The following is a 19,761-nucleotide window of genomic DNA, read 5'->3' on the forward strand; positions in this document are numbered from 1 at the left end:
AGACTTTAAAATGTAGATGAACCCTTCAGATTTACATAAACCTTTTGAAATTCACAAATCTGTTTAAACATTTATGCAGGGACCTCCTGGAGCAGCGGGGAGAGACGGACTAAAGGTCAGTAACGTGTGTGTGTGTGTGTGTGTGTGTGTGTGTGTGTGTGTGTGTGTGTGTGTGTGTTGTTCCACTTTTCAATTCTCACTGTTTCTGGTCTGCAGGGTGACAGAGGAGCTCCTGGTCCCAGAGGACTTCCTGTAAGTTTATATATGATTCCATCATTAAGAACATATCTGATAAAATGACTTTATGTAGGGGAGCCTGTGGTCTAGTGGTTGGTTTGTGCCCCCAATGTACAGAGGCTATAGTACGGAACGGGCAGCCCGGGGTTTGAATCCGACCTGTGGCTTTTTTCCTGCATTTCTCTCTCTCTCGCTCGGTTTCTAACTCGACCCACTCACCCGTCTCTCCAGTAGTAAATAATTAATCAACTTAGACAGGTGGGCGCGGTGTAACGGTTTGTCAGGAGGTTTAAAACCCGCCTCAGCTCCAGCTCTCAGCCTGTCGTTAGGTTGACTGAAAGTTAGACTGAGACAGCATTTCCAGCATGGAGACCGCCATCGATGGGACTCCAGCGCCCCCTGCAGGAACAGACGGGGGACGCCACTCAGTGTTCAAACATTCAGATTTAGTCTGTCAGGTGAGCTGATGTGTGAACCCAGCAGGAAGTGTTCAGGATGAGCAGACGGGGTGATGATGCTGATAGCAGCGAGCGACCTGTTTGATATCATATTTATATATTTATATATTTATATATTTATATATTTATATTTATATTTGTGCTTCCTTCTCTTCTGCTCTGCTGCTTTGTTTTTCTTCATGCTGTGAACAAGCAGCTCAGGACGATTTCAGGTTCTCAACATTTTCAGGAGTGCATGTCTGAAATCAGCTTCAGACTTTAATAAGAGAAGTTATAAACATTCACTTTGTATGTTTTATTTGTTTATCAGTGTTGTTGGAGATATTTCATTGTTGTTAGAATTAGTTTTGTTGTTTAGTTTACTGATATTTGGGTGATGTTGTTTATTTAATTATGCTACATGTTTTCTTGGGTAATGTTTTCTTTCTAGTTGTTTGTTTGGTAAATGTAGTTTTGCATTAGTATGTTTTGTTAGGTATTTGGGGAACACTGTGGGCAGCAGAGGCAGGTAGAGGACCAGCATTGGACCAGATGTATGTCCAGGACTTTGGACATACATCACATCCCCCATGGTGCATCAGTGCTCATTTGATTCTGTTTGATATTAGTTTATTTACATTTGTTTTTGTTTTTGGACAAATAGCCTCTTCAGGTGTAACAGATCAAATAGCCTCTTCAGGTGTAACAGATCTTTGTTGTTCATCTTAACCCGTGACTCCTTTCCTCCTCCGTCCTCAGGGACCGCCCGGCTCCTTCGACTTCCTCCTGCTGATGATGGCCGACATCCGCAGCGACATCATCGAGCTGCAGGAGAAGGTGTTCGGGGAGCGCCGTGGAATCTCTCTGGACAGTCCTCCTCACTCGAGTGGGGAAGTGGATTTTGTAGAGTGGGGATCCGGACAAGGAGATCTACTGCTCAAAACCTGACGCCTCCCCACGCTGTAAATACTGACTCTCCACACAGACCTGCAGACCAACAGAGCCAGACGAGGACCACAGACCCTCAGAGCCCCTCAGAGCCCCTCAGAGCTCCTCAGAGCTCCTCAGAGCCCCTCAGAGCCCCTCAGAGCCCCTCAGAGCCGGGGTGTGTGTGTGTGTGTGTGTGTGTGTGTGTGTGTGTGTGTGTGTGTGTGTGTGTGTGTGTGTGTGTGCACCGTCTGTCTGAAACACTTCAAACTCTGAACTTCATCACTTCCTGTTCCTCATTCTGTCCCTCGAAGCTCCGCCGACACTCGACCTGCAGGGCGTCTGTAAAAAGATCCAGGACCTGCACTGAGGATCAGGATCAGGTCTCAGGTCTGAGCTCTGTAGAGGATCAGGTCTGAGCTCTGTAGAGGATCAGGTCTCAGGTCTGAGCTCTGCAGAGGATCAGGTCTCAGGTCTGAGCTCTGCAGAGGATCAGGTCTCAGGTCTGAGCTCTGTAGAGGATCAGGTCTGAGCTCTGCAGAGGATCAGGTCTCAGGTCTGAGCTCTGTAGAGGATCAGGTCTCAGGTCTGAGCTCTGCAGAGGATCAGGTCTCAGGTCTGAGCTCTGTAGAGGATCAGGTCTCAGGTCTGAGCTCTGTAGAGGATCAGGTCTCAGGTCTGAGCTCTGCAGAGGATCAGGTCTGAGCTCTGCAGAGGATCAGGTCTCAGGTCTGAGCTCTGTAGAGGATCAGGTCTCAGGTCTGAGCTCTGCAGAGGATCAGGTCTCAGGTCTGAGCTCTGTAGAGGATCAGGTCTCAGGTCTGAGCTCTGTAGAGGATCAGGTCTGAGCTCTGCAGAGGATCAGGTCTCAGGTCTGAGCTCTGTAGAGGATCAGGTCTGAGCTCTGCAGAGGATCAGGTCTCAGGTCTGAGCTCTGTAGAGGATCAGGTCTCAGGTCTGAGCTCTGTAGAGGATCAGGTCTCAGGTCTGAGCTTTGCAGAGGATCAGGTCTGAGCTCTGCAGAGGATCAGGTCTCAGGTCTGAGCTCTGCAGAGGATCAGGTCTCAGGTCTGAGCTCTGTAGAGGATCAGGTCTCAGGTCTGAGCTCTGTAGAGGATCAGGTCTCAGGTCTGAGCTCTGCAGTCCTAATACACAAATATTCATATCTGATGTATTTTAGAAAGTGTCCAATAAAAAACTCAAATTGAATCAACTTTATTTACAAAGCAGTTTACACACAGACAATCCAACGTGCTTAACAACATAAGTTAACCCTTTAATGTCTGTTTGACCACCATCACATGTACAGAGAGAACGTGAGCCAGTCTTAGACTTTAGCTGGATCGAGAACCAGACTGAGCCTCCTGTTGCACTTTGGATGGTGGAGCAGAATCAATCAGTCAGTATTTGGATAACGTCCTCTGTTTGATGGGATTCACATGACCGCTCTGTCCACACTGTCCTGGAGGTCTGGCTCCTCCCCCTCTGTCATCAGTGCTGTCCCTGTGAGTGAACTAGAGACCAGACTGCTCCTCCTCCTGACATCACTTGATTTAAATATTCAGGTATCCTCATTTTAACTAGCTCAGGTCAGATATTACCTTTCACTTTCCAAACAGCAGCATTTTAACCCAGACACCTCAAAAATACACCAAACTGTTTGTATCTTAGTAGACTTTCATCGTGGCGGCGGTGTAACAGGAAGGAATCTCCTCTAGCCCTCATGGATCACTGTGGACATTTTAGTCCATTTGGTCAAATGTCTCCTCTTCATCTGTCCATCATTTTGTCTGTTAGTGCATATGGAAGACATGTTTTATAAGAAAGTCTCTCTTGACACATTTTGGAATGAACATTTTAGTTTTTTCTAATAGATCAATAGATCGCTGAAACATGTTTACAACCCTCTGAAGTCTCTAAGGACAAACATGTCCACTTACAAAATACTGATATAAAAATAGAACAGATTAATATTTTTTTCTACTTTGTTTTGCATAAATCTCCAGAATCATGTAATCAAACTGACATTTAAAGGGTTAAATTCCTAAAAATGATTGAATATTTGGTAGTTTTGAGCAGCGCTGAAGTTGATTAAGAGATTTATGTAGAAAAAAGTAGAACAAATATCAATCTGTTCTATTTTTATATCAGTTTTTTGGAAGTGGACATTTGTGTCCTTAGTGACTTCAGAGGGTTTTAAATGAAACTGATGCCAGAGGGTTAAATATCTGTAAACATCAGTGAAGTAAAGTTCTGCTGTTTGTCCGGAGTGACTCTGGACCAATAGCAGCAGATGATGTGACACTCCAGCTTCACTCTGGGAACCTGACCTGAACCCAACGGAGACTCTCTATGAGAGGCACCAGACCCAATGACACAGACCAGCTGAAGGCCACTAACAAAGCACCCAGGGCTCCAGAACACCTCCACGCCTCATTGATGCAGTCATTCATTCAGCACGGACCGAGGACTGAGTGCATCAATGAAGAAACTTCTCAGATGAGTCTGATCGGTCTGATGAAATATTAGAATATTTTGAGATCCTGGATGTTTGATTATCAGGATCTGTGAGCCGTAATCATCAAGATTAAAACTACAAAAACTCTTCAAATATTTCACTTTATGTCTAATAAATCAGAATATGAGAGCTCAGCAGCACATTTATATTTAATAAATCATAAATATGAGAGCTCAGCTGCACATTTATATTTAATAAATCATAAATATGAGAGCTCAGCTGCACATTTATATTTAATAAATCATAAATATGAGAGCTCAGCAGCACATTTGTATTTAATAAATCAGAATATGAGAGCTCAGCTGCACATTTATATTTAATAAATCATAAATATGAGAGCTCAGCAGCACATTTATATTTAATAAATCATAAATATGAGAGCTCAGCAGCACATTTATATTTAATAAATCATAAATATGAGAGCTCAGCAGCACATTTATATTTAATAAATCATAAATATGAGAGCTCAGCTGCACATTTGTATTTAATAAATCAGAATATGAGAGCTCAGCTGCACATTTATATTTAATAAATCATAAATATGAGAGCTCAGCTGCACATTTATATTTAATAAATCAGAATATGAGAGCTCAGCAGCACATTTGTATTTAATAAATCAGAATATGAGAGCTCAGCAGCACATTTATATTTAATAAATCAGAATATGAGAGCTCAGCAGCACATTTATATTTAATAAATCAGAATATGAGAGCTCAGCTGCACATTTATATTTAATAAATCATAAATATGAGAGCTCAGCAGCACATTTGTATTTAATAAATCAGAATATGAGAGCTCAGCTGCACATTTATATTTAATAAATCAGAATATGAGAGCTCAGCTGCACATTTATATTTAATAAATCATAAATATGAGAGCTCAGCTGCACATTTATATGTCTGTCGTAGTGAAGAATCTGTAGTTATACTATAAATCCACAGGGGGGCGCTAATGCACTTCTATGGATGCCAACGAAGAAGAAGGCTGACGCAGAACCATAGCGCAGAACAGGAAGTTGTGTTTCCACCCGGACTCTCTCGTGTGATGCACCACGTGCTCGGTGTTTTGTTTCATGTTTGTGTGATCTGTGTGCGGCGGAGGATCAAAGAGAACATCATTAACTACAGACACCTTCTGCGGCTGCGCGGCTTTCTGACTCGGTAAATCAAACATCTGTTTTTATTCTTATTGAGTTTGTATCATCTGGTTATCTCTATAAACTCATCATCCGGGTCTCTGTGCTGCTGCTCTGCAGGCGGTCACTTCATGTTAGGAGCCACAGAGAAAAGAATAACAAAATGTGAAACAATAACATTTTAAAATATGTCTGTTTAGATCTCTAATGTTTGCATATCAACGTTTCAGATCTGTTTTCATCTTTATTATACAAATATTTTTATCTTAGAGGAGTTTCAGTTTGTCTGTTCAACTCTGCAGAGTTGGAAGGTTTAATAAGCCCCTCCCACTTTGCACTCAGTGTAGTGGACCAAACAGTGTAGTGGATCAAACAGTGGATCAAACAGTGTAGTGGATCAAACAGTGTAGAGGATCAAACAGTGTAGTGGATCAAACAGTGGATCAAACAGTGTAGTGGATCAAACAGTGGATCAAACAGTGTAGTGGATCAAACAGTGTAGTGGATCAAACAGTGTAGTGGATCAAACAGTGTAGAGGACCAAACAGTGTAGAGGATCAAACAGTGTAGAGGACCAAACAGTGTAGTGGACCAAACAGTGTAGTGGATCAAACAGTGTAGAGGACCAAACAGTGTAGAGGATCAAACAGTGTAGTGGACCAAACAGTGTAGTGGACCAAACAGTGGACCAAACAGTGTAGAGGACCAAACAGTGTAGTGGATCAAACAGTGTAGAGGACCAAACAGTGTAGTGGACCAAACAGTGTAGTGGATCAAACAGTGGACCAAACAGTGTAGAGGACCAAACAGTGGACCAAACAGTGTAGAGGACCAAACAGTGTAGAGGATCAAACAGTGGATCAAACAGTGTAGTGGATCAAACAGTGTAGAGGATCAAACAGTGTAGTGGATCAAACAGTGTAGAGGACCAAACAGTGTAGTGGATCAAACAGTGGATCAAACAGTGTAGTGGATCAAACAGTGTAGAGGATCAAACAGTGTAGTGGATCAAACAGTGTAGAGGACCAAACAGTGTAGTGGATCAAACAGTGGATCAAACAGTGTAGAGGACCAAACAGTGTAGAGGACCAAACAGTGGACCAAACAGTGGATCAAACAGTGTAGAGGATCAAACAGTGTAGAGGACCAAACAGTGGACCAAACAGTGGATCAAACAGTGTAGAGGATCAAACAGTGTAGAGGATCAAACAGTGGATCAAACAGTGTAGAGGACCAAACAGTGTAGTGGATCAAACAGTGGATCAAACAGTGGATCAAACAGTGTAGTGGATCAAACAGTGTAGAGGATCAAACAGTGGATCAAACAGTGTAGAGGACCAAACAGTGTAGAGGATCAAACAGTGTAGAGGACCAAACAGTGTAGTGGACCAAACAGTGTAGTGGATCAAACAGTGGACCAAACAGTGTAGAGGACCAAACAGTGGACCAAACAGTGTAGAGGACCAAACAGTGTAGTGGATCAAACAGTGTAGAGGACCAAACAGTGTAGTGGACCAAACAGTGTAGTGGATCAAACAGTGGACCAAACAGTGTAGAGGACCAAACAGTGGACCAAACAGTGTAGAGGACCAAACAGTGTAGAGGATCAAACAGTGGATCAAACAGTGTAGTGGATCAAACAGTGTAGAGGATCAAACAGTGTAGTGGATCAAACAGTGTAGAGGACCAAACAGTGTAGTGGATCAAACAGTGGATCAAACAGTGTAGTGGATCAAACAGTGTAGAGGATCAAACAGTGTAGTGGATCAAACAGTGTAGAGGACCAAACAGTGTAGTGGATCAAACAGTGGATCAAACAGTGTAGAGGACCAAACAGTGTAGAGGACCAAACAGTGGACCAAACAGTGGATCAAACAGTGTAGAGGATCAAACAGTGTAGAGGACCAAACAGTGGACCAAACAGTGGATCAAACAGTGTAGAGGATCAAACAGTGTAGAGGATCAAACAGTGGATCAAACAGTGTAGAGGACCAAACAGTGTAGTGGATCAAACAGTGGATCAAACAGTGGATCAAACAGTGTAGTGGATCAAACAGTGTAGAGGATCAAACAGTGTAGTGGATCAAACAGTGGATCAAACAGTGTAGTGGACCAAACAGTGTAGTGGATCAAACAGTGTAGAGGATCAAACAGTGTAGTGGATCAAACAGTGGATCAAACAGTGGATCAAACAGTGTAGTGGACCAAACAGTGTAGTGGATCAAACAGTGGACCAAACAGTGTAGTGGATCAAACAGTGTAGAGGATCAAACAGTGTAGTGGATCAAACAGTGTAGTGGATCAAACAGTGGATCAAACAGTGGATCAAACAGTGTAGTGGATCAAACAGTGTAGAGGACCAAACAGTGTAGTGGATCAAACAGTGGATCAAACAGTGGACCAAACAGTGTAGTGGATCAAACAGTGTAGAGGATCAAACAGTGTAGTGGACCAAACAGTGTAGTGGATCAAACAGTGTAGAGGACCAAACAGTGTAGTGGATCAAACAGTGTAGAGGACCAAACAGTGTAGTGGATCAAACAGTGTAGTGGATCAAACAGTGTAGTGGACCAAACAGTGTAGTGGATCAAACAGTGGATCAAACAGTGTAGTGGATCAAACAGTGGATCAAACAGTGTAGTGGATCAAACAGTGTAGTGGACCAAACAGTGTAGTGGACCAAACAGTGTAGTGGATCAAACAGTGGATCAAACAGTGTAGTGGATCAAACAGTGTAGTGGACCAAACAGTGTAGTGGATCAAACAGTGGATCAAACAGTGTAGTGGATCAAACAGTGTAGAGGACCAAACAGTGTAGTGGATCAAACAGTGGATCAAACAGTGGATCAAACAGTGTAGTGGATCAAACAGTGTAGAGGACCAAACAGTGTAGTGGATCAAACAGTGGATCAAACAGTGGACCAAACAGTGTAGTGGATCAAACAGTGTAGAGGATCAAACAGTGTAGTGGACCAAACAGTGTAGTGGATCAAACAGTGTAGAGGACCAAACAGTGTAGTGGATCAAACAGTGTAGAGGACCAAACAGTGTAGTGGATCAAACAGTGTAGTGGATCAAACAGTGTAGTGGACCAAACAGTGTAGTGGATCAAACAGTGGATCAAACAGTGTAGTGGATCAAACAGTGGATCAAACAGTGTAGTGGATCAAACAGTGTAGTGGACCAAACAGTGTAGTGGACCAAACAGTGTAGTGGATCAAACAGTGGATCAAACAGTGTAGTGGATCAAACAGTGTAGTGGACCAAACAGTGTAGTGGATCAAACAGTGGACCAAACAGTGTAGTGGACCAAACAGTGTAGTGGATCAAACAGTGTAGTGGATCAAACAGTGTAGTGGATCAAACAGTGTAGTGGACCAAACAGTGGATCAAACAGTGTAGTGGATCAAACAGTGTAGTGGATCAAACAGTGTAGTGGACCAAACAGTGTAGTGGACCAAACAGTGTAGTGGATCAAACAGTGTAGTGGATCAAACAGTGGATCAAACAGTGTAGTGGATCAAACAGTGTAGTGGATCAAACAGTGGATCAAACAGTGTAGTGGATCAAACAGTGTAGTGGATCAAACAGTGGATCAAACAGTGTAGTGGATCAAACAGTGTAGTGGACCAAACAGTGTAGTGGATCAAACAGTGGATCAAACAGTGTAGTGGATCAAACAGTGTAGTGGACCAAACAGTGTAGTGGACCAAACAGTGTAGTGGACCAAACAGTGTAGTGGACCAAACAGTGTAGTGGATCAAACAGTGTAGTGGATCAAACAGTGGACCAAACAGTGTAGTGGATCAAACAGTGTAGTGGATCAAACAGTGTAGTGGATCAAACAGTGTAGTGGATCAAACAGTGTAGAGGATCAAACAGTGTAGTGGATCAAACAGTGTAGTGGATCAAACAGTGTAGTGGATCAAACAGTGTAGTGGATCAAACAGTGTAGTGGATCAAACAGTGTAGAGGACCAAACAGTGTAGAGGACCAAACAGTGTAGTGGATCAAACAGTGTAGTGGATCAAACAGTGTAGAGGACCAAACAGTGTAGTGGATCAAACAGTGGACCAAACAGTGTAGTGGACCAAACAGTGGATCAAACAGTGTAGTGGATCAAACAGTGTAGTGGATCAAACAGTGGATCAAACAGTGTAGTGGATCAAACAGTGTAGAGGACCAAACAGTGTAGTGGATCAAACAGTGTAGTGGATCAAACAGTGTAGAGGACCAAACAGTGTAGTGGATCAAACAGTGGATCAAACAGTGTAGTGGATCAAACAGTGGATCAAACAGTGTAGTGGACCAAACAGTGTAGTGGACCAAACAGTGTAGCGGATCAAACAGTGGACCAAACAGTGTAGTGGACCAAACAGTGTAGATCAAACAGTGTGGTGGATCAAACAGTGGATCAAACAGTGTAGTGGACCAAACAGTGTAGTGGATCAAACAGTGTAGTGGACCAAACAGTGTAGCGGATCAAACAGTGGACCAAACAGTGTAGTGGACCAAACAGTGTAGTGGATCAAACAGTGTAGTGGACCAAACAGTGTAGTGGACCAAACAGTGTAGTGGACCAAACAGTGTAGCGGATCAAACAGTGGACCAAACAGTGTAGTGGACCAAACAGTGTAGTGGATCAAACAGTGTAGTGGACCAAACAGTGTAGTGGACCAAACAGTGTAGTGGATCAAACAGTGTAGTGGACCAAACAGTGTAGTGGACCAAACAGTGTAGCGGATCAAACAGTGGACCAAACAGTGTAGTGGACCAAACAGTGTAGTGGACCAAACAGTGTAGTGGATCAAACAGTGTAGTGGATCAAACAGTGTAGTGGACCAAACAGTGTAGTGGACCAAACAGTGGACCAAACAGTGTAGAGGACCAAACAGTGTAGTGGACCAAACAGTGGATCAAACAGTGTAGCGGACCAAACAGTGTAGTGGACCAAACAGTGTAGTGGACCAAACAGTGTAGCGGATCAAACAGTGGACCAAACAGTGTAGTGGACCAAACAGTGTAGTGGACCAAACAGTGTAGCGGATCAAACAGTGGACCAAACAGTGTAGTGGACCAAACAGTGTAGATCAAACAGTGTAGTGGATCAAACAGTGGATCAAACAGTGTAGCGGACCAAACAGTGTAGTGGACCAAACAGTGTAGTGGACCAAACAGTGTAGCGGATCAAACAGTGGACCAAACAGTGTAGAGGACCAAACAGTGTAGTGGACCAAACAGTGTAGTGGACCAAACAGTGGACCAAACAGTGTAGTGGACCAAACAGTGTAGCGGATCAAACAGTGGACCAAACAGTGTAGCGGACCAAACAGTGTAGTGGACCAAACAGTGTAGTGGACCAAACAGTGGACCAAACAGTGTAGAGGACCAAACAGTGTAGTGGACCAAACAGTGTAGTGGATCAAACAGTGGACTAAACAGTGTAGTGGACCAAACAGTGTAGTGGACCAAACAGTGGACCAAACAGTGTAGCGGACCAAACAGTGTAGTGGACCAAACAGTGGACCAAACAGTGTAGCGGACCAAACAGTGTAGTGGATCAAACAGTGTAGTGGATCAAACAGTGTAGTGGACCAAACAGTGTAGTGGATCAAACAGTGTAGTGGACCAAACAGTGTAGAGGACCAAACAGTGTAGTGGACCAAACAGTGGACCAAACAGTGTAGTGGATCAAACAGTGTAGTGGATCAAACAGTGTAGTGGACCAAACAGTGGACCAAACAGTGTAGAGGACCAAACAGTGTAGTGGATCAAACAGTGTAGTGGATCAAACAGTGTAGTGGATCAAACAGTGGACCAAACAGTGTAGTGGACCAAACAGTGTAGTGAAAAGTCTCGAGAAATCATTGAGGGCAAGCCCTCATTTAAAATGACGTCGAGAGTACAATTAAAACGAATAAGAGACAAAAAGACAAAAAACATGGATTATAAAACGTAAGCAGGTAACTACAGTTAATAACATTTACACTCATGAGTACAGTGAGCTGTGATCAAGTTTTTAAATTGACCCATGGTAACCATTGTATTGAGTTTGAATGTGTTTTGTATTGTGTTCCAGGTGTGTGCAGCACAAAAGGTGAAGGATGTTTTCCCAAAGTTTGTTTTTACATGTGGAACCGTTAACATTAGCCAGTCACTTGATCGAGTTTGAGACTGATTATCAGCCCAGATTAATAAAGAAGTGATGTATGCTGGTAGATTACCCACAAGTGATTTATAAATAAATAGCAGCCAATGCCGTTCACGTCTAACTGTTAGTGAAGGCCAACCAACTTTATGGTACAGGATGCAATGATGAGTGGAAGATTTGTCACCAGTGATAAATCTGAGGGCGGAGTGATAAACTGTGTCTAATGATTTTAGGGTGGAGGCAGAATTATGTCTATAAATGACATCCCCGTAGTCCAGAACAGATAGGAAGATGGCTTCAATTATTCGCTTTCTACTCACTAAGGGGAAGTTCACTTTGTTTCTGTACAAGTATCCAATTCTCTGTCGTAGTTTAGTGCTTAATGTATCAATGTGAAATTTAAATGAAAGGGATTGATCCAACCAGATGCCAAGATATTTATAATGAGGTACTCTTTCAATATTGTGACCTTCCAGAGTTGTTATATGCAAGTCATTGTCTGTGGTATTTCTGGCTCATGTAAAGAGCATGTATTTAGTTTTGTCTGCATTCAGTAATCATTTTAAATCAAGGAGTGCATTTAGTAATTTGTGAAGTGCTTCTTGTAAAGTTTCCATTGCTAAGTGTACAGTCTCAGCAAAACAATACAAAACTGTGTCGTCAGCGTAGAGCTGGGCCTTACAATTTGTAAATACAGAAGCAATATTATTAATATAGATTGTGAACAGCACAGGACCCAATACAGAACCTTGTGGAACCCCTTTTGATAGTGGTAAGTATTCAGAGCGATCAGATTGTACAGTCACACATTGCAATCTATTAGACAGATAATTCTGGAACCATTTAAATGAGGAGCTGTCAAAACCAACATCATGTAGCCTCTGCAGGAGTATGGTGTGATCAACAGTGTCAAACGCTTTAGTTAAATCAACAAAGAGGGCAGCACAGTATTTCCCTTGATCAACAGCAGATACAATATTATTTATGACAAAGGTAATTGCTGATGTGGTGCTGTGTTTTTTTCTGAACCCAGACTGGTGAGGACTTTATACAGAATTTCTTGAAAGGAATGATTTTAGTTGATTGTTGACTAATGTCTCCAGGATTTTAGAGAGGCTGGACAGTTTGGAGATCGGCCGGTACTTGTTGAATTTGTTTTTGTCGTCGTCCTTATGCAGAGGGACGATGTGTGCTGACTTCCTAACCTGAGGGACAACTCCAGTGGTGATTGAAAGATTACAAATATAGGAAATTTGTTCCTTGATTAGAGGGGCACAGAGTTTTAAAAAGTACGGCTCTAGATTATCTTCTCCCCTTGCTTTCCTAATATCTATAGAGTGCAGAGCCTCCATTACAGCAGAAGAAGTGAAAGCCTGTATAGTAAATTTCGGGGAATGGTTGTGGGAATATGAATATGAGCCAGCGGCCGGATATTAACAGTGTTTCCAGAGTACAATGTTTCAAACTGACTCCCAGAAGCAGCAAAATGGAGGTTAAAGGCACGGCAAATATCTGAAGTTTTATTTGTTTGGCCTTCATTTAAAATAACATAAGAAGGGAGAGATGGGGAGGATTTATATTTGTTTATATTCACTGCTTTCCAGAATTTTGATGGGTTTGAAGAGCAACTAGAAATCAACTCCTGGTGATAAGAGGTTTTAGCTTTTCTCAGTGAATATGTGCATTTATTTTTGAGTTGTCTGAATAAAAGCCAATGGGCTGCTGTGCCTGTCTTTCTTGCCAAAGCCCAGGCTTTGTCCCTTTCCTTTAAGAGTAATGATAATTCAGTGGAGAACCATGGGCTTGATCTATCTTTAACCTTAACTTCTTAAAAGGTGCATGCTTGTCAATCATTTTAAGAAATGTATTTGTAAACTATTCAAGTGCATGATCCACATCAGGTATTTCAGATGTTTGACATATATTACTGTTCACAATGTCATTAAAAAACACCTGTTCATTAAAATTTCTGAAATTTCTCTTGAGTACAATCCTGGGCTTAGATTTTGCTAGTCTAGCACTCTTTGTATGCCAGAGGACAACGGTCACTGATGTCGAGGGAGAAGACCCCAAAGGCTGTAATTTTGTCCCTTCTATTGGTAAAACTTAGATCAATCAATGTTGATTTTGAGTGATCTTTCAAATTAGGTCTAGTTGGCTTAGTTATGATCTGTGATAGGTTTAGATTGTCACACATCTCCTTTAAGCTCAATGAATCATTTGACAACCAATTTAAATTAAAATCACCCAAAACATGGATTTCTGAAGTACTGAACTGAGAATCGCCTGCTGATATTGAAACGTTCTGTGTTTGTCATCAGGCATGTCTCAGGACAGTCAACACGGCAGGTGGACCGTCTCCAGCAGCGATGAGGACGACGAAGGTCTTCCTCCTTCTGGGACTTCAACGTCTAAGCCCCGCCCCCCTGTTGATCCCAGTAACAGATCCCATCGGTCCCCCAGTCCGCCCAGCCTCAAAGTGAAACCAGAGCCAGACTATGCCCCTGTAAGCTCGCTTGTGATTGGCTCTGAGGCCAGACAGTCAGCAGCGGTGAACAATCCGTCATTGGCTGGGAAGAGAAAGAAGGAGGAGTCAGAGGGATCAGGCTGGGCCCTCTCTGACAGCGATGATGAAGACGTCGATTTGAGGAGGAAGAGTGTCGGTAACCCGCCGAAGAGAGCGCCCCCTAGCCCCAAAACCAAAAAAACAAAGGTGGAGAACGAGCGCCCGCCAAGTCCTCACGGCCGGGTTTACTACATCGACGAACCAGACGACTTCTTTGAAACCAGTCTTCCCAGTGCGAGCGACCCCTACAGGTTTTACCTGAACAAAGTGACTGGCCTGGACAGACGGTTCAACACGGGAGCACTTCACATTAGAGGTGAGGAGAGGTTAAAGAAGACTCAGGTGCAGTTCCACAAGTGACCACTAGAGGCTGGCTGCACAAAGGAATCCCCATTAGACCCGCAACAGAAATAAACGTGTTCACATCCTGGTACTTAAAAGGGTTTTAGTCTGGTTAGTTTGTGTTTTAATATTTCTGATCTGAAGGCTGAAATGATGATTTATAAATGTTTGCATACTTAGGGGCGGGGCTAAAGACTGCTTTTGTTTGCTGTAGCTCGGCCGTTATCATGTGTTTGTACGTTCATGTTAATTCAGTGATGGCGTTCTATTGGCGTCCCAGTCTGTCAGGTCACTTTGCATTTCTGCGTTGAAGAAGCACGCCACAGGAGGAGCTACACACACACACACACACACACACACACACACACACACACACACACACACACACACACACACACACACACACACACACACACACACACACACACACACACACACAGTGCTGCTCTCCCCTGCTGGCTCAGCTGATCCCGTCTCTCCTCTGTAACGCCTCGGTTGTCACCTCTTTTCTCCATTACGCCTCCACGATATTCAGACTGAAGGCGAGACGTCACAGAGGCGTAAAAATCTAAAAAGTGAGTCTCTCTGCTACTCATCCCAACGTTATGCCCCGCCCCCTATCTTCTGATTGGTTCTGTCCCATCTGAACACGGCAGTGAGATACTCTGGACGTTCTGTTTCACAGGGACTTTAAAACAAGAAATCACCAAAATATTCTGAGCCCAGGACTTCAGGTTTCCTTCCTGTGGTATCAATATCCACATAATGAGAAGTTTCATATCTGAGTGTGGTGTGAACCTCGTTCACCTCTTACCCTCAGTCTTTATACTGAACTCTAATCTTCACTCTTTCCTTCTTCATCCAGACATCCTCTCTCCTCTGTTCGGGACCCTGAAAGAGTCGGTTCAGGTCAGTATGGACGCAAACTTGAAACGGTTTCATATCCTGTTTTTTATTTACACATGCAGCACGGCTGATCAGCACAAATCTTCATCATTTATTTATTCATTCAAATTCTTTTTTTTTTTCTTCATATTTTTATTAAAGTAAGTTGAAGACATACAGTGCCTTTGGGATGCAGTCAACATTTTTCTTTTTCTCCCCAGAAATATTCAAAAACCCAGTATCACGTCTCCCTCCCAGTCCAACAAATAGACCTCTCAGTTTAAAGACAAGAGTGGAAAACTCACAAAAAATAAATTACAATAGCTAAATAAAAATAAATAGAAAATCATGAAAATATAAAAGTACATTTGAGAAGAGTAGTATCAAAACATAATAATAAAAATAATAATACAAAATGACGAGATAAACATAAATGAATGAACAGACAACATTAAGAGGAATGAACATTATTATTTTTTTTTTTTAAGATTTATTTTGGGCTTTTTTCGTGCCTTTAATGCAGAGATAGGACAGTGGATAGAGTCTGAAACCAGGGAGAGAGAGGACAGTGGATAGAGTCTGAAACCAGGGAGAGAGAGGACAGTGGATAGAGTCAGAAACCAGGGAGAGATAGGACAGTGGATAGAGTCTGAAACCAGAGAGAGAGAGGACAGTGGATAGAGTCAGAAACCAGAGCGAGAGAGGACAGTGGATAGAGTCAGAAACCAGAGAGAGAGAGAGGACAGTGGATAGAGTCAGAAACCAGAGAGAGAGAGAGGACAGTGGATAGAGTCTGAAACCAGGGAGAGAGAGGACAGTGGATAGAGTCTGAAACCAGGGAGAGAGAGCGGGGAATGTGGAAAGGGGCCACGGGTGGAAGCGAACCCGGGCCTACCGCCCGAGACGAGAGTCTCAATACATGGGACGCGCGCCCTACCACTGCGCCACAAGAGCGCCCCAGGAATTAACATCATTTATTCAAATTCTTAAAAACACACTGAAGGAGAACTCTCATTGATAAAGGTGCTGAGGTTCAGATATCAGCAGAATAGAAACAAGTCAAAACTAAAGCTAAGGGGGACGCAATGAGAGGGCGGCATTCCCCGTGGCAGCTTTTTGAGTTTCATACATTAAGGCCGAGATCTTTTTGATGACGAGGGAGTCGCATCGCTTCTCCGACACATCACAAAGACTCTCAGTGGGGTTCAGGTCTGGACTTTGTGGTGACTAATCCATGATGTTTCATGCTCCGTGAAGCATTTTGAGCCCGATGAATCCAGGCGCCGCCATCTTGTAAAACAACCTGTAGAGGCTAAGACGACGCTTAAAGCCACTGAGGCGCCTCACCTGGATTCACTAACCTTTAAGGATGAATGAAAGTCCAAGTTACATTGTTGATCATGCCAAACATTGTTTTTTTTTTTTAGATTTATTTATTTTATGATAGGACCATCAATCCATCCATCAATCAATCCATCAATCCATCCGTCAATCCATCAATCCATCAATCAATCAGTCAATCAATCAATCCATCAATCAATCCATCAATCAATCCACCAATCAATCCACCAATCCATCAATCATCAATCAATCCATCAATCAATCCACCAATCCATCAATCATCAATCAATCCATCAATCAATCCATCAATCAGTCAATCAATCAATCCATCAATCAATCCACCAATCCATCAATCATCAATCAATCCATCAATCAATCCATCCATAAATCAATCCATCAATCAATCAATCCATCAATCAATCATCAATCATCAATCAATCCATCAATCAATCAGTCAATCAATCCATCAAGTCAATCCATCCATAAATCAATCCATCAATCAATCCATCAATTAATCCATCAATCAATCAATCCATCAATCAATCATCAATCAATCCATCAATCAGTCAATCAATCCATCAATCAATCCATCCATAAATCAATCAATCCATCAATCAATCAATCAATCCATCAGTCCATCAATCAATCAGTCAATCAATCATCAATCAATCCATCAATCAATCATCAATCAATCCATCAATCAATTAATCCATCAATCAATCTATCAATTAATCCATCAATCAATCAATCCATCAATCAATCAATCAATCCATCAATCCATCAATCAATCAATCCATCAATCCATCAATCAATCCATCAATCAATCCATCAATCAATCCATCAATCAATCCATCAATCAATCCATCCATCAATCAATCAATCAATCCATCAATCCATCAATCAATCCATCAATCAATCATCAATCAGTCAATCAATCCATCAATCAATCAATTAATCCATCAATCAATCAATCATCAATCAGTCAATCAATCCATCAATCAATCCATCCATCAATCAATCCATCAATCAATCCATCAATCAGTCAATCAATCCATCAATCAATCAATCCATCAATTAATCCATCAATCAATCAATCCATCAGTCCATCAATCCATCAATCCATCCATCAGTCCATCAATCCATCAATTAATCCATCAATCAATCAATCCATCAGTCCATCAATCCATCAATCCATCCATCAGTCCATCAATCCATCAATCAGTCAATCCATAAATCAATCAATCCATCAGTCCATCAATCAGTCCATCAATCCATCAGTCCATCAATCAGTCCATCAATCAATCCATCAATCAATCCATCAATCAATCCATCAATCCATCAGTCCATCAATCAATCCATCAATCCATCAGTCCATCCATCAATCAGTCAATCAATCCATCAGTCAATCCATCAATCCATCCATCAATCCATCCATCCATCCATCCATCAATCAATTTTTATTTGTAGCATCAACTCATAACAAGTGTTATGTGGAGACACAAAAAGGTCAAAGACTCTTTGTTTTTTAATATTAACAGTGGCTTGTGAAGTTATAACCCGGTGTTTGGGCCCAAAACGTTGCTGAACCTCGACCTGACCGTCCAAAGTAATCCCCTTCCTCTTTACAGTCACCATGTTTCACATCAAGCCGCTTACTTTCCAGTTATTACCAACCTGTTCTGTTGACGTTAGCGTTGTTAGCACATTAGCGTTGTTAGCTTAGCGAGCGTTTTATCACAGTTCTATTTGAAGTTGATGTCAAAGTGACGCTGAAGCTCTTTAACGACTCATTAACACCAGCTCACTCTCTTCCTCGTAGTTTAACTACTGCTTTGATATCGCCTGGATGCTGAAGCAGTTCCCTCCAGAGTTCAGGTGAGTCCTGCGTCTCCTTCTTGTTGTGTTATCATGTTAGCACGTTAGCTCGTCTGAATCATTAGGACCCCGGACCCCAAGTTTCTACATTTATATGTTGACTGATTCCAAAAAAGGCCAACTGACCCTTTGTCAAGCCCCGCCCTCACCAGGAAATAACCCTCTGTCAAGCCCCGCCCTCACCAGGAAGTAACCCTCTGTCAAGCCCCTCCTTGGTTACTGTTACTAGGTTATAGATCTCTTGTCCATCTGAATTAGTGACTTTTATTTGTATTTATTTGATTTTCTAAACTCAGTAAATGAATACGAACAGAGAAACAAAAGGTGTATGAGGAGAACTTTAAATCTCTAAAAAACTTGTTAAAATCATTTAAAATATGTTCCACATCTGATGCTAGGGATGACGGCTAATGTTAGCTTTCCTGCTCGCCGTCTCACCTCCACTGACTCACCTCCATCAGTGACCATTTCTGGAGCCGAGGGTCTGAAACATACCTGAAATATCACCAGCAGGGTCTTCACTACATCACTGAGAGCTGCAGATCCAAGCTGGGAATAAATACTCCTGGATCACAATGTGGATATTTAGAGTCCCAATGTCAGACGTTTAGTATTTATGTCAAAGAACCAGGAGACAGTTTGTCTAACAGGAAGTAGCCCGGCAACGGTTGCTATGAGAGGGAGCTCTCTGATTGGTGTAAGAGAGTCAAAGAAGGAAAGTCATGAAACATATATATATATATATTCTGTTTTTAATGTTCTAAGGGAACGTCCAGTTCTGATTGTCCATGGAGACAAGAGGGAGGCCAAGGCTCGACTGGTCCAGCAGGCTCAGCCTTTTCCTCATGTTCGATTCTGCCAGGTAAACACCAACATGAGCAGCAGCTGATTCAACAGCATGTTCTGCTGCTGATGTTCTCCCTTTAAACTTCCCCACAGGCCAAGCTGGATATTGCTTTTGGGACTCACCACACGTAAGCAGTCCTCTTCTCATATCGTCTGTGTCATCACTTCCTGTCATCATTCACTAGACCCGGCACCCTCTAATCGTGCTCCCTCTTCACCCCTCTGATTCCTTTACCTGGAGGATCATCCAGGTGTTTGTTGATGATTAAAGCAGAACATGTTTTAAATCTTTCCTGCAGGAAGATGATGTTGCTGTGGTACGAGGAAGGTTTCAGAGTCGTCATCATGACCTCCAACCTAATCAGAGCCGACTGGTACCAGAAAACACAAGGGTGAGTCTCAATCACACGAGGGTGAGTCTCAATCACACGAGGGTGAGTCTGAAACACACGAGGGTGAGTCTCAATCACACGAGGGTGAGTCTGAAACACACGAGGGTGA

At 42.5% G+C, this 19,761-nt stretch overlaps 2 protein-coding genes and 1 long non-coding RNA gene across 3 annotated transcripts in view; all 3 read left to right on the forward strand.

Annotated features, from left to right (window-relative positions):
• LOC136178525 (collagen and calcium-binding EGF domain-containing protein 1-like) overlaps positions 1–1,537 on the forward strand; it is a gene marked incomplete in the record, with an annotated part of 57,319 nt that extends 55,782 nt beyond the window's left edge. The window contains 3 exon segments of the mRNA XM_065952427.1: positions 80–115; positions 217–252; positions 1,434–1,537. Coding sequence (XP_065808499.1) covers positions 80–115; positions 217–221 — 41 coding nt within the window.
• A 907-nt stretch (positions 1,538–2,444) lies between these two features.
• LOC109978227 (uncharacterized) lies at positions 2,445–2,810 on the forward strand. The gene is made up of 2 exons (XR_010665927.1): positions 2,445–2,632; positions 2,693–2,810. It is a non-coding gene; the product is annotated as an uncharacterized lncRNA (long non-coding RNA).
• A 2,320-nt stretch (positions 2,811–5,130) lies between these two features.
• The window catches only part of tdp1 (tyrosyl-DNA phosphodiesterase 1), a 29,701-nt gene continuing 15,070 nt past the window's right edge, over positions 5,131–19,761 (forward strand). The window contains 7 exon segments of the mRNA XM_065952429.1: positions 5,131–5,279; positions 13,727–14,287; positions 15,179–15,222; positions 18,359–18,414; positions 19,180–19,276; positions 19,354–19,388; positions 19,560–19,652. Of these exon segments, the coding sequence (XP_065808501.1) occupies positions 13,729–14,287; positions 15,179–15,222; positions 18,359–18,414; positions 19,180–19,276; positions 19,354–19,388; positions 19,560–19,652 (884 nt within the window). The 5' untranslated portion in view covers positions 5,131–5,279; positions 13,727–13,728.

The sequence above is a fragment of the Labrus bergylta genome, chromosome 3, assembly GCF_963930695.1.
Source record: "Labrus bergylta chromosome 3, fLabBer1.1, whole genome shotgun sequence".
Taxonomy (NCBI): Eukaryota; Metazoa; Chordata; class Actinopteri; order Labriformes; family Labridae; genus Labrus; species Labrus bergylta.